Consider the following 15,772-nt stretch of genomic DNA (forward strand, 5'->3'; position numbering starts at 1 on the left):
AACAGTCACCACTGGCAGCACATTTCAGTGACACAGAATGGGACACAAACTGCTTACTTCTGTGACATATTCAACCTGCTCAATCTGTCACTTCCAGGGAGAACAACAACTGTGTTCAAATCAGCAGATAAAGTAGCTGCATTCAAAGCCAAACTGGAATTATGAGGGCGATGAGTGAACACTGGAATTTAGCAGAATTTTTTTTTTTTTTTTTTTTTTTGTGACGTAGTCTCACTCTGTTGCCCAGGCTGGAGTGCACTGGCGAGATCTTGGCTCACTACAACCTCTGCCTCCCAGGTTCAAGTGATTCTCCTGCCTCAAACTCCCGAGTAGCTGGGATTACAGGCATCTGCCATCATGCCCAGCTATTTTTTGTATTTTTAGTAGAAATGGGGTTTTATCATGTCGGCCAGGTTGGTCTCGAACTCCTGACCTCAAGTGATCCTCCCACCTTGGCCTCCCAAAGTGCTGGAATTACAGGAGTGAGCCACTGTGCCCAGGCTTTTTTTTTTTTTTTTTCTGAGACGGAGTCTTGCTCAGTCGTCCAGGCTGGAGTGCAGTGGCACAATCTCAGCTCACTGCAAGCTCCGCCTCCCGGGTTCATGCCATTCTCCTGCCTCAGCCTCCTGAGTAGCTGGGACTACAGGCGGCCGCCACCACACCCAGCTAATTTTTTTTGTATTTTTAGTAGAGACAGGGTTTCACCATGTTAGCCAGGATGGTCTCGATCTCCTGACCTCGTGATCCACCCACCTTGGCCTCCCAAAGTGCTGGGATTACAGGTATGAGCCACCGCACTGGCCTTTTTTGTTTGTTTGTTTGTTTTTGAGACAGAGTCTTACTCTGTTGTCCAGGTTGGAGTGCAGTGGCACAATCTCGGCTCACTGCAGCCTCCACCTCCCAGATTCAAACGATTCTCCTACCTCAGCCTTCCCAGGAGCTGGGATTACAGATGCATGCCACCACACCCAGCTAATTTTTGTATTTTTAGTAGAGATGGGGTTTCACCATGTTGGCCAGGCTGGTCTCAAACTCGTGACCTCAGATGATCCACCTGCCTTGGCCTCCCAAAGTGCTGGGATTATAGTTGTGAGTCACCACACTCGGCCAGCAGAGATTTTAAAAGAGACTGAGCCAGGGCCTTCTTTCTCCCAGCTGGTGCATGATCACCTATCTCAGCTTTCAAAAGAGTCAGCATTATTTCGGAACCACAAAAGACCCCCAAACTGGGAAGGAATAAATCCACGACCCATTTGTGAATAAACCAGGTGAACTGACTTTGTGCGCACTAGAAGAGGATCAACTGCTTGAGATTAGAAATGACGGTAGCCTTAATAGTATGTTTGGGACTTCAAATCTCCATATATTCTGGATTAGAGTCAAGGCGGAATATCCTGAGATTTCCACAAAAGCACTGAAAAGCCTGCTTCCATTTCCAACATCTTATTTTTGTGCAGCAGAGTTTTCTGCAGTGATGGCAACCAAAGTGAGACTAAGGCATTGACTGGACATAAGCAACACACTTCTGGTGTCACTGTCTCCCGTCACTCCCAGATGGGACCATCTAGTTGCAGGAAAACAAGTTCAGGGCTCCCGTTGATTCTACATCATGGTGAGTTGTATAGTTGTTTCATTATACATTTCAATGTAATAAAAATAGAAATAAAGTACACAATAAATGTAGTGCACTTTAATCATTCCAAAACCATCCCCTCATCCTGTCCAAGGAAAAACTACCTTCCATAAAACCAGCACCTGGTGTCAAAAAGGTTGGGGACTGCTGTATAAAGGATTAATATCCAAAAAAATATAAAGAACTCCTATAACTCAACAACAAAAAACCAAACAACTCAATTAGAAAATGGGCAAGGCTTTGGAGATGCCAATGCTCCCCAAAGCTCCCTGCCACCAGCCATGGTCAACCCCACCATGCTCTAGGCCATGGACAGCCCTTGAGCCACGTGTCCTTTGAGCTGTTTGCAGACAAAGTTCCAAAGACAGCAGAAAACTTTCATGCTGCAACCACTGGAGAAAAAGGATTTGGTAATAAGGGTTTCCGCTTTCATATAAATATTCCAGAGTTTTTGTGTCAGGGTGGTGACTTAACACACCATAATAGTGTGGCAATTTTCATAATGGTGTGGCAACATCCATAGGAAAAACTAGCAATTTTCCTAAGATGTGAGCGAGGAAGAAACAAATATCCCTGTATTAATGTCATAACCATCGTAATCACTTGTCTGTATTAATAATGTCAAATCACCAGAAACTCAGTTAAACAATTGATACTCAAGAAGCGGAACTGGGGCCAGGCGCGGTGGCTCACGCCTGTAATCCCAGCACTTTGGGAGGCCGAGGCGGGCGGATCACAAGGTCAGGAGATCGCGACCATGGTGAAACCCCGTCTCTACTAAAAATACAAAAAAAATTAGCCGGGCGCGGTGGCGGGCGCCTGTAGTCCCAGCTACTTAGGAGGCTGAGGCAGGAGAATGGCGGGAACCTGGGAGGCGGAGCTTGTAGTGAGCCCAGATCGTGCCACTGCACTCCAGCCTGGGTGACAGAGCGAGACTCCGTCTCAAAAAAAAAAAAAAAGAAGAAGCGGAACTGGTAGTAGGGGACCTTTTACTTTTGTCATGCTTGAGGATTTACTCCTCCCAAGCATGTATCAATTTTGAAATTATTCTTTTTTTTTTTTTTTTTGAGATGGAGTCTCGCTCTGTCGCCCAGGCTGGAGTGCAGTCGCGCGATCTCCACTCACTGCAAGCTCCGCCTCCCGGGTTCACACCATTCTCCTGCCTCAGCCTCCCGTGTAGCGGGGACTACAGGCGCCCCCCACCACGCCCAGCTAATTTTTGTATTTTTAGTAGAGACGGGGGTTTCACCGTGTTAGCCAGGATGGTCTGGATCTCCTGACCTCATGATCCACCCGTCTCGGCCTCCCAAAGTGCTGGAATTACAGGCATGAGCCACCGCGCCCAGCCGAAATTTTTCAAAATGCAAGTCTGCGGAGGAAATAATGCCCTATTATAACAAAGACGCAGAAAACAAGTACCCTCACTGTCCTGGAGGGCAATCTGGCAACAGTTAATTTCAAACAACCAACTGCTCAAAAGTAGGAAAGTAAGTAAAGGACAGTATATATGTATTACAGAACGGCAGTTTTAAAAAAGTGAAGAATCCAGATATAAGAACATGTTCAGGCCGGGCACGGTGGCTCAAGCCTGTAATCCCAGCACTTTGGGAGGCCGAGATGGGCAGATCACGAGGTCAGGAAATCGAGACCATCCTGGTTAACACAGTGAAACCGCGTCTCTACTAAAAAAAAAAAAAAAAAAACTAGCAGGTGGCGGGCGCCTGTAGTCCCAGCTACTTGGGAGGCTGAGGCAGGAGAACAACATAAACCCGGGACGCGGAGCTTGCAGTGAGCTGAGATCCAGCCATTGCACTCCAGCCTGGGCAACAGAGCGAGACTCCATCTCAACAAAAAAAAAAAAAAGAACATGTTCAAAATACAACAGATTTAAAATAAAAGTAGATCATAAGACAATATAAGCAGTACGGTTCCAAATTTATTTTAAATGCCTACTTAAATGTATATACAAAAAAAAAAACTAAAAAGATATGCCAATATGTTGAGAGGTACTGTCTGGGTAATGAAAATAAGACATCACCTTTATGTTCTTTTTTGTATGTTTTTCTGTATTTACTGACATTTCTGTAATGACATATATGTTATGTAATCAGAAGGAAATGTTACCTAGGAAAATAAAAAGCTCAAATGTATTCAAGATACTGAATTCACAATATAGGAAAGACTAGATGTTATATTTTAGAAAAATTTCTAACAAAAATAGACAAAATCCTTTCTTGGTGCTCTTAAAGGTTTAACCTTGAATTCCCTGGAAAAGTCACTCATCCAAAACACAGCATTCCCCAAAGATGTCAAACAAAAGAGGTATTGTCAGGATAAGTTCAAACTGCATCCCAATTACCTACTCTAAGATTTCTGGATCACTGTTGTGATGACTGTGAAACTGGAGGTGAGAGAGAGGGATTCATACTGGAATCCTAAGGCTCCCACTCAAAATCTGTCATTTGAACTTAGCCATAGGCACTAAACCTCTCTAACAGGCTCAAGAAAGAGAAAGGGCAAGAGAAAAAAAGAAGTATACTCATGATGTCACAAATTTCTAACAATCAAATATTATTACGTTTACAGCCTGCCTTTTAAAATACCATCAGGATTAATAAAACAAAATAAAATTCTTCACTAGGTTGGATTCTTAATTAAGCATTCACCAGTCACTCACTATGAACTAGGTCCTGATGATACAAACATGAAGACAAAGTTCCTTATCCTCAAGAAACTCAGTCCCTGAGGCAGAGATGCAATTAAGCATGATCTAAAAGGCTAAATGCCATACTAGAGGTTGGTACTAACTGCAGTAGAAGCAGCAATGCTTATTTATATCAGGCAGAGTGGGAAAAGGCATAAAAAAGAGATGACATTTGAGCTTTTTCAGTTAACATTCCCCAAGCAGAGAAAGGGAATCATGGGATTCCAATGATATAACAACACCCAGAGCAAAGCAATAAAGGTAGGAACATTATAGCCCTGTCTGGAAAAGGGTGAGTTGCCCAGCATATCTAGAGCATAGAAAATGTGGAGAGAGACCGGGCACGGTGGCTCACGCCTATAATCCCAACACTTTGAGAGGTCAAGGCAGGCAGATCACTTCAGGTCTGGAGTTCAAGACCAGCCAAGAGAAGAGGGAAGAGGGGAGAGAGGAAAGGGGAGAGGGGAGACGGGAAAGAGGAAAGGAAAGAGGGGAGAGGGAAGAGGGGAGAGGGAAGAGGGAAGAGGAAAGAGGGAGGGGGGTCAGGGAGAGGAGAGCAGGGAGGGGAAAGGAGAGGAGGGGAGGGGAGAGAAAATGTGGAGAGAATGTCAGAAACAAAACTCTGAGAAAAGTTTAGTGCCACCCTTCCTCCTGTACAGGAAGACGAAAATAAAGTTAACATCTTTTCAAAGCTGATATTTCTTTCTCATTCCCCATGCCTTAGTAAGTCCACACAGACCTTTCAGCAGCATCTTTCCCCCTTGTTAAAACACCGTAGCCATGAACTAAGGCTAAGGAGCCCATCTTAACCCCAAACATTATCAAGTTCACAAAGGTGGCACAGCTGGCACTATCATAAAATGTTAATACAGATAATCTGCATTCAAATCACAACACTGCAAACACTACTTGTTTATACACTAGACATAATTTCCCCCGAGGACAATAAAATTTTCTTCCTCTCCTGTCCAACACTTTTTTTTTTTTTTTTTTTTGAGAAGGAGTCTCACTCTGTCGCCCAGGTTGGAGTGCAGTGGCGCGATCTCAGCTCACTACAAGCTCCGCCTCCCAGGTTCATGCCATTCTCCTGCCTCAGCCTCCCGAGTAGCTTGGACTACAGGCACCCGCTACCACGCCCAGCTAATTTTTTCTATTTTTTACTAGAGACAGGGTTTCACCATACTAGCCAGAATGGTCTCGATCTCCTGACCTCATGATCCGCCCACCTCAGCCTCCCAGAGTGCTGGGATTACAGGCTTGAGCCACTGCGCCTGGCCCTGTCCAACATTTTTATTAGCCACTTGGAAAAACATAGAAGACAAACTGTGTAAAGGTTCAAAGAAAATATAGTAATATCTTGGATCACAAACGTAAGCTTCAAAAAGATTTGACAGGTTGTACTCACGAGCCAAATACAGTGGTTAAAATGTTAACAGAAATATAAAATATTGTTTAAATGAAACTAAAATTTTACATTTCTGTTTAATATCATACAAGTTCAGGATGGAGGGGATATAGCTTGACCTCAGTTCATATAAAATAAAACTTAGAGTTGTTAAAATTTCGGTATCAGCAATTAGTGTGAAATGGCAGCTCAGAAGTCTCTAAAAATCAGTCTTTATATCACATTAACAAAAATGTCCAATTCAGTGCTACAAATATGTGTGTAAAACCTTCTGCATGCCTGGTTCTGAGGTGCATCGGCCAAGAATACAAAGATAGCCCAGGCACGGTGGCTCACGCCTGTAATCCCAACACTTGGGAGGATCACGGAGTCTTACTCTGTCACCCAGGCTGGAGTGCAATGGTGCGATCTCAGCTCACTGCAACCTCTGCCTCCCAGGTTCAAGTGATTCTCCTGCCTCAGCCTCCCAAGTAGCTGGGATTACAGGTGTGCACCACCACGCCCAGCTAATTTTTGTATTTTTAGCAGAGGCGGGGTTTCATCATGTTGACCAGGCTGGTCTCAAACTCCTGACCTCAAGTGATCCACCCACCTAGGCCTCCCAAAGTGCTGGGAATACAGACATGAGTCACTGTGCCTGGCCCAAGATAACAATTTTAAATGTATTTTTTTATTGTAGGTCATAGTCAAAAGTTGGAAAGACATTGGTCTAATGAAACAGGATAAAGTATACATATCACTATAAACTACAAAGTATAACAGGATTTAACAGAATAAAATATATCTGGTTGGAGAAAGAGAGGGGTAGGGCCAAGAATCTAGGAAAGGATTTACAGAGATAACAATATATGAGAGAAGTCTTGGCAGGCTGGAAATAATTTAAGAAATAAAGACACGGGGGAAAGGCACTCTGTGTAGAAGGAACAATATAAACAAAGACATGATGCAGCAAATAAGTGTTTAATGGTCCTGGGACATGGCAGCACTGGTTATAAGTTAAGCACAAACAGAAGAACCTGAGGAAAGTTCAGTTTGGCTAACGTGTAAAGTATTAACAAGTCAGTGGATGAGGCTGAACATGCACATCTGAACCATAACATAAAAGTGCTGGATACATGATAAACAATGAGTGCTAGCTATTCCAACTAGTCTTAGCTCTGGGTCCTTAAACCATATTATCTCTAAGATTTCTTAGAGTTCTAAAATTTATGACTTACTGAAGAGCTATGATACAAGTTATTTATATGCAGGCACAGAACAAGGACTTATAAGAAACTACAGGGAGTCATTACTCTACTCAATAAGAAAGAATGTTCTCATTACAGCTAACAATAAAATGGGTTGTCCCAAAAAGTAGTGAGGGCACTGGCAATAGATATGTTTGAATATAGGCCAAATATATATCTGCTGAAGGTATGGTACTAAATCAGTACTATCAAGTTCTGTGTTTATTACACTCTAATTCTTCTATCATGTTGGTTCTCACTTATTAGCAAGAGCTCATGAATGAGTTCCAAAGGGAGAGGGAGAATCATATTGAAGTAGGAGGATGGGATTTTATTCCATTGTAGATAAGCAGGAAAACGGGAAGCTTCTGAATGACATTTCCCAACATAGTAATTATCTTTACTAGAGTATCCTAAGGTGTGATATAGCAAATCAACTGCAAGTACTTAGCTAAAATAATTTGGTGATGTATAAAAAAAAATTTTAAGGTTTTAAGAGCTAAAATAAGTGAAAAAAATACTTGCTTTTCCAGGCAAAAGCTGTCAAAGGGGGTATGCAAACACTTAAATGCATAATCATAAACAGGTTTGGTTTGTTCATTACAATAAAAGCATAACATTGGAATTAAATATTGGGAATAATTTCAGATCATTCTTAAAGAATAAAGACACAAAAATTTTTAAAAATTCAAAATACAAGCTATTAAAAATTAAAATTTAGCACCAATATAAAAATATGGGGCCGGGCGCGGTGGCTCAAGCCTGTAATCCCAGCACTTTGGGAGGCCGAGACGGGCGGATCACGAGGTCAGGAGATCGAGACCATCCTGGCTAATACGGTGAAACCCCGTCTCTACTAAAAAATACAAAAAACTAGCCGGGCGACGAGGCGGGCGCCTGTAGTCCCAGCTACTCGGGAGGCTGAGACAGGAGAATGGCGTAAACCCGGGAGGCGGAGCTTGCAGTGAGCTGAGATCCGGCCACTGCACTCCAGCCTGGGCAGCAGAGCAAGACTCCGTCTCAAAAAAAAAAAAAAAAAAAAAAAAATATGGTATGAAGATAAAGTAGTTTCTAACTCAATGACCATTCTTTTGAGACTGTCCTGCTTCAGAATGCGTCTAATACTACACAGAAATAGGTGCCATGTTTACAATTTAACTTAATGTTTCTAAATCATAGTCTAATACTCCATGATAAAATGAACTAGAAATCTGAAGTCTACTCAATAGACTTAAGATGATTAAAAACTTAAACATAAGACCCAAAACTATAAAACTACTAAAAGAAAACATAGGAAAAATGCTTCAAGACATTCATCTAGGCAAAGATTTTATGACTAAGACCTCAAAAGCACAGGCGACAAAAACAAAAATAGACAAATGGGGCTACATTAAACTAAAAGCTTCTGTACGGCAAAGGAAACAAACAGTAAAGAGACGATCTACAGAATGGGAGAAAATATCTGCAAACTATTTATCTGATAAGGGACTAAAATACAGAATATACAAGGAACTCAACAGCAAAACCAAACAATCCCATTAAAAAGTAGGCGACAGGCCGGGCGCGGTGGCTCAAGCCTGTAATCCCAGCACTTTGGGAGGCTGAGACGGGCGGATCACGAGGCAGGAGATCGAGACCATCCTGGCTAACATGGTGAAACCCCGTCTCTACTAAAAAATACAAAAACTAGCCGGGCGAGGTGGCAGGCGCCTGTAGTCCCAGCTACTCGGGAGGCTGAGGCAGGAGAATGGCGTAAACCCGGGAGGCGGAGCTTACAGTAAACTGAGATCCAGCCACTGCACTCCAGCCTGGGCGACAGAGCAAGACTCCATCTCAAAAAAAAAAAAAAAAAAAAAAAGTAGGTGACAGGCTGGGCACAATGGCTCATACCTGTAAATCCGCCACTCCTCAGGAGGGAGGGCCTCTTGAGGCCGGGAGCTCAAGACCAGCCTGAGCAAAATAGCAAGACCCAGTCTCTACAAAAAAAAATTTTAAATTAGCTGGGCATGGTGGCATAGAACTGTTGTCCTAGTTACTGGAGAGGACGGCTTGAGCCCAGGAGTTCCAAGGTTACCGTGAGCTACGATCATGCCATAGCACACTAGCCTGGGTGACAAAGCAGGGCTTTGTTTTTTATTTAAAAAAAAAAAAAAAAAAAAAAAAAAAAGCAGGGCACGGTGGCTCACGCCTGTAATCCCAGCACTTTGAGAGGCCAAGGCGGGCAGATCACTTGAGGTCAGGAGCTCGAGACCAGCCTGGCCAATATGGTGAAACCCCGTCCATCTCTACTAAAAATACAAAAAAATTAGCCAGGCGTGGTGGTGCGCACCTGTAATCCCAGCTACTCAGAAGGCTGAGACAGAAGAATCACTTGAACCCAGGAAGTGGAGATTGCAGTGAGCTGAGATCATACCACTGCATTCCAGCCTGGGCGCCACAGCAAGACTCTGTCTAAAAAAAAAAAAGAAAAAAGAAAAAAAGAAAAGAAAAGAAAAAGAAAAAGGAAAAAAAAGTTAAAAAGTCCAATACAGAAATAAAATTCCTTAAATGTAACTATCCAGTTTAAATTGAAAACTGTGGAGTACATCTCATCTTTCAACAGAGTCATATACTACTGACACATTCTTCTCAGAGGACACAGTGTAATAATACAATCTGTGGCTTAGAATCTCAAAGTTCTACGTTCAAATCTCAACTCAGCACTTACTATCTAAAGTACCTTAGATCAGTTACTTAATTTCTCTCAGCTAAAGCTTCTTTCTCATCTGTTTAAAAAAGAGGGGAGAGGTGGTGATATAGTGTAAAGCTCAAGTAGAACCATGAATGTGGAAGTTCCCCATAAACACTAAACAAGACATCAAGCACATCCTCACTTTTCAGAACAAAATACAGTCATAGGTATATGAAATCTTTCCTACCCCTAGTGGATGATGTCTTTACCTCTAAAGGGGTATTGAGGTCCTTCCAGAGGTTGCAAAGGTTGGGCTTCCCTCACTGAATAAATACCTAAAGAGCATACTGTTTTCAGACAGTGTGAATTCTAGTACATTTACCAACAAATTTACTCAAATTTTGTGAACACTAATTATTTCAGATCTGGTTTCAAGGATCTATTCCCTCCCCACCTTCAGAGTATTTTCCTGCACCACAGGATCTTTACAAGTTTCTTTTAAGGACTCAGGGTTCATTTTTTTGTTTGTTTTGTTTTGTTTTTTTGTTTTTAAGTGCTTTTCTTCCCTCTCTGGGGAAACCTAACCAAAAGGAAATTAGGTAAAAATAATGCATAAAATATGCATTACTTTTTAAATAGGAAAAAATATAACATTACAAAACTAAAATGTAAGGTCTTCAGATTGGTAATGAGAAAAATTTTTCATGTTCTACTAAAAGGGATTAAGAAAAAATAAGCAATAAATGCCCTAATTACTTAAAAATTTGCCTTAGCTGGGCACAGTAGTTCACAGGTATAATCCCAGTGACTCGGGAGGCTGAGATGGGAGGATAACTTGAAGCCAGCAGTTTGAGACAAGCCTGGGCAACATAGCAAGACCATGTAACTAAAAAATACTTTTTTAATTAAAATTTTAAAATTAGCCAGGCAAGGCTGGGCATGGTGGCTCACACCTGTAATCCCAGCACTTCAGGAGGCCAAGGCGAGCGGATCATGAGGTCAGGAGATCGAGGCCATCCTGGCTAACACGGTAAAACCTCATCTTTGCTAAAAATACAAAAACAAAATTAGCCAGGCATGGTGGCGGGCACCTGTAGTACCAGCTACTCGGGAGGCTGAGGCAGGAGAATGGCACGAACCCGGGAGGCGGAGCTTGCAGTGAGCCAAGATCACGCCACTGTATTCCAGCCTGGACAACAGAGCAAGACTCCATCTCAAAAAAAGGAAAAAAAATATTAGCCAGGCAAGGTGGTAAACACCTGTAGTCCCAGCTACTTGGAAGGCTGCAGTAGGAGGATTGCTTGAGCCCAGGAGTTCAAGGCTGCAGAGAGCTATGATCACGCCACTGCACTCTAGCCTGGATGACAAGAGCAAGATCCCATTTCTAAAAAAAAAAAAAAAAAAAAAAATTGCCCACGACAGCAGCAGAATAAACAAGATGACCTTCTGAAGCAGCTTCCACTTCTAAGACGTCAAACTAATACATACTCAAACCTTTACTGCTTCTCTATTCAAGGAGTTTAATTACAAACATTCTTGTTTTAAAAATTGTTTGGTGTTTGTTGCTCCTGATGTTGCTCCTGTTAGAGGGTAAGAAAAGTATTTTCTTGGTTTTTGTATTCTACATTTGGTACTTTGGGTACAGTCAGTATAGGGAAAGACAGGTATTTCACAAAAATAGCTGGATTTTTCTCACCTAATACACTTTAGAGCAGGAAGCTTCTTGGAAAGGTAGAATAAAGAATGGAAGGATGCAGGACTTTCCAAGCATTCATGACAACAGAAAGGAAAGCAGAGATTCTCTAAGAGGGAAAGAGACATAAGAAGTCAAAACATGGGCGAATGGGTACGGTAAAGAACAGTACCTTACAGTACCAGAGAAAGAAAGCAAGACAGTCAAGTGTGTCACAAAATACTGCCCACTGCCAAGAAGAAAATTAAGGAAAATATACAATCGTTGAAAGACAAAAAAAAATATTAACAATCTTTGGGATTCAGTTTCTTCATCTGTGATAGTCTTAAGACTACTCTGGAAATGGACATGGGGTTACCTAAGTGAGAGTCCCGGGCACATTGACAGGCTGATCACTGACCCTCAGAAAAGGATAATGTCCTCCCCACTGCCTAAAGTCACTCACAGAATATTACAATGGAAAGGGGAGCTCAGTAATCACCTCATCCTAAATGAATAAGCCAAACAATTCAGTTGTTGTACAGAATTCTTATATTATAAAAAATTTAATAAGATATTACTATAGGATCTCAAAGCCTTACCAATGTCAAATACAAATGAACAGCTGCAGTGGAAAAAACCCCTTTGTACTGCTGCAACAGGAGACTCCTTCCCTCACTAACATCAGGGCAAAAGGAGGCCCTCGAGGCCCTCCTCCACAAATTTCTCCAAATTGGTAGGAAGTTAAGTATAAGGGGTTTTCCTCCCTGCTCTATGGTTATAGGTTGACAAACAGAGACAGAAATCTGTGCTCCAACTTAGTCATAAAAATCAAAGCTGAAACTCAAACATTTTCTCACAGGAAAATGATAATGGTTAAATTTTCAAGCTAGCCCTCATAGCAATTAAATGATGCGGCAAAAATGCCATTTTAATTGACTATTTTTCTCATAAGTATAATGTATAAGCTACTTTATAAAGCCGATTTTATGAAAAGGTCTAGAAGTGTAGCCCTAACATCCTTACGGTAAAAAAAAAAAAAAAAAAAAAAGTGTCCTGAGTTTTAAACAATTTACACAAAAACTTTTAGATCATAACTAAGGAGGGGACAGCAGAAGACTGTGAGATAAATAGGGAGAGAGTTGCTTGGTTTGGTCGAAAAGGCATCTAAATTATACTAAACCACAGCTGCTATGAAAATGTCTTCAGTGTAACTGTCTCTCTCATTTAGCAAGCATTTAAGCTCTGCCCTGAGCCCAATGCAGTGGCCTCCCAAAAGGAGTAACAATTTTTCTAAAGCTAAACACACAGTCCTAGGAATGCAAGAATTCCGTTGCATCTTGCTGGGTAAATCACACACCAAATCCTAGTGCTTTCAGATTCACATGTACCTATCTTGATTACCTTGCATTGGCTCTGTCTCAGAACTAACACACTTAGTGTTATTAGTCTAAATACTAAGGGGAAAAGAAGAAACTAACGCTTATTAAGCATTCAGCATGTTCTCATTTCACTTTCACAACCCTGTAAGATAGGTAAACATTATCCCCAATTTATACATTAAGAAAATGATGTTAAATTACTTGCCCACACCACCAGTAAAGAGAAGCTAGGACTCTGAATTCCACTTTGTCCACTATTCAAGGGCTCCTCCCCACCCCCAAAAAAGGGCTCCTCTCCCCTCCAAAAAAATCAATCATGGGGTGCCACTGGAGAGTTGACCACTCACATTAATTACTTGTTATTCTAGTTCAGCAGTTCTGGGAGCGAGTTATGAAGAAGAAAAACCACCAACTCCTCATTTCACAGAATCAATTCAGTATTCAGGGAATACTCTAAGGGGTAAAATGTCCTTAGAGGTGAATCCTAGCTCTTCGCATCATTTCCCAATTCCTTCTCAATAGAGACTCTAGGACAAGAGCTCCCGTTATCACCTCCATCCTAGCACAGCTAATTGTTTCACAAAGTTTCCTTTTAAAACAAGACTTTCTACCAGAATAGAAGACCTCTCTGCTGGTCCTCAAATTTAAATAAATTTCATTTTCACACGATAACCTGCCTAACAGCATTCCAAAACACTCGTTACCACCGCAGTTTCAAGTTATTTTGTAGTGAACTGTGAACTAAATCTTGACTAAATTGCAGTAAAGATGGGAAACAAAAATCTGTTTAGACAGATTTCCTATCTAAAATTTTCCATTACGAGCTTAGGAAAAACAAAACCTGTACACTCAACATTTTAAATCTGTTTCTAACTGAACAAGATGATAGGTGATGCAATGAGGCTTAACTCTATCACGTAATTGACACAAAAAACTAAAATTGTAAAACATTCAATACTTTAAATAACTGAATATTCTTTTTAAAGAAGTAGAATACTGTAAGAGTTATTTAGCTTCTGGAGTTTAACACTTAGATAAAAAAGGTTTCTAAGAGGAATAGGGTCTCATCTGAAAACACGTTTTAAAAAAAAAACCGTGTCTATAAAATATCTAAACATTGATACATGTCCAAAAACATTTCCCATTGTAAAGTATTACTTCTAATACTAACGGCAAAACAAATTAAAACAGATCAAACATTTGCAGTCAAATGTCCAAATTTTTGAACTGGGAAAAATGATGTCAACGTTTTTCATCCGTTTAAGGTTCCAGACCAAAAATAAACAGCCACCGGGTTCATCAATTCAGGTGCGGAAACTCATTAAAATTGAGCTTCTGGAGCGAAAAAAACATATTCCCAGAATGTGGCTTCTCGGGTAAAACTGCCCCGTGGCCCACACCAGAAACCTCGGGCAACTGCCCGGGCCTTGCCCACCCCTCCCGCGGGCCGCACCTGCCAAGGCCGCACCGCCAGCGCCCCCTGCCGCCCTCTCTGCACAGAGACCCGCGCCCACCCCCGCACCCGCACCCGCACCCGCCCCCACCCCGCGCTAGCCCGGCGCCGAGGCCGCGCAGCCTGCGGGCAGGGGCGGGGGCGAGAGGATGCGAATCTAGGCGGGGCCGGGAGCTGGGCGCGTCCCTGAGAACCCCAGTCAAGGCCAGGCCGGAGCCTCACCTACCTACGCCGTATTTCTCCTCCTCCGTGGGGGTCCACATGACCGTGCTGGGCGCGGCCCCGCGGGCGCGGCAACCGGGCGACAACGCGGCGGGGACGGCCGCGGGCCCGGCTGTGGCGCACCGCGAGTCGAGGCGGGGACGGTCAGGCAGCGCGGGGCAGTGGGCGGCGCATCCCTCACAGGCCGTCCGGGATGCCGCCGCCACCCCCTCCACGTCTGGACCGCGAGGCTCCGCGGGTGGCCCTGCAGCCCCTGGCGGCGCGGGCGAAGGCTCGCCACCTGTCCGTCGCCGCTGCTCCCGTGCCGCCGCTTGCTTCCTCACAGCTCCGCCGCCGGGCTCCCGGCGCCGCCGCGGCTCGGCTCGCCCCAGCGGGCTCGCAGGACGCCCGCGCATGCGCCACTCCCTGCCGCGCAGGGGCTCGCGCTGCCCGGGCTCGCGCCGTCCCGAGCCCGCGCGCGAATCCACGCGCCGCTGCTGCGCGCCAGCGGAGGGAAATCCGCGAGAAGCGATTGGACTGCCCGGCCCCGGACCGGCTTCTTCGCTGGTCTGGGGCCCTCAGCTGCAGCAAACTCCGGAGGGAGCGAGGCCGGTCAGGTGGGCGACTCCCTCTATCCGGACTGCAGACTCGCTTCCGCTTCTAGTGCCTCCTGCCTGCGCCCGGAGATGGCCACAGGCCTCCTGCTCGGAGAGGGAAGATCTGGAAAAGGAGGAGACGACACCATTTTCAGACCCATCCCAGTGTCACCCACAGTGCTGTCGGAAAGGTCCCCGGAGCCACCCTGTGCATTCCCAGGGTCCGCAGGGTGGAGTCGCCACGAGGGAACTAGGTGGGGTGCACTCGTGGCCGCCTCTCCTGGATACCCTCTGGGCTGAGGCCGCTGACACCTGGGTTCTTGCTTCTCTGAGTTGGCCTCAGTGGTGAATGTTTGGGGCCAGAACAATCACAGCTGCCTTGCTATACTAAAGAAGCACTTCATTGGGCCCTTCAGGTTCCTACCCAGGACACCGCCCCTGCTTCTCCTGGGTGTCTGCCTCCCTTGGGGCCCTAAGTACAGGCTCCTACGGGAAACTCCTCCTCTCTCTCCTCCCTAAGAATCCATTCATTCTGATGCCTGTAAATGTCACCTTGTGACCCCCAAGTCAACCACTTACCAAATACCATGAACTGCAGAACTTCTCCTTTCCACCTACATTTGGACCACGTGCCCTAATCCCAGCAGATTTGCCCATCTCTGTCACTAGCACTACTAAGTCAAAACCCTGGTGTCATCCTTCACTAGCACTCTCAGACACCCCCACAACCTTCAAAGTCCAGCTCAGCCCCTCACCTCCAAGAAGCCTGCCCTGACCCATAGGCTCCTTTCCTTCTTTGTCTGGAACTGGAGCTATGTTCAATTTGTCT

The 15,772-nt window shown here is 44.1% G+C and overlaps 1 protein-coding gene across 7 annotated transcripts in view; it reads right to left on the reverse strand.

The window, feature by feature from the left end:
• The window catches only part of DOCK3 (dedicator of cytokinesis 3), a 666,839-nt gene extending 652,114 nt beyond the window's left edge, over nt 1-14,725 (reverse strand). For all 7 annotated transcript variants that reach the window (XM_030934847.1, XM_030934917.1, XM_030934886.1 and 4 more), the window contains exon 1: nt 14,373-14,725. In XM_030934847.1, coding sequence (XP_030790707.1) covers nt 14,373-14,409 — 37 coding nt within the window. In that variant the 5' untranslated portion in view covers nt 14,410-14,725. The remainder of the gene's footprint in view (nt 1-14,372) is intronic.
• Between the last annotated feature and the right edge of the window lie 1,047 nt (nt 14,726-15,772).

This window comes from Rhinopithecus roxellana, chromosome 1 (genome assembly GCF_007565055.1).
Source record: "Rhinopithecus roxellana isolate Shanxi Qingling chromosome 1, ASM756505v1, whole genome shotgun sequence".
Taxonomy (NCBI): Eukaryota; Metazoa; Chordata; class Mammalia; order Primates; family Cercopithecidae; genus Rhinopithecus; species Rhinopithecus roxellana.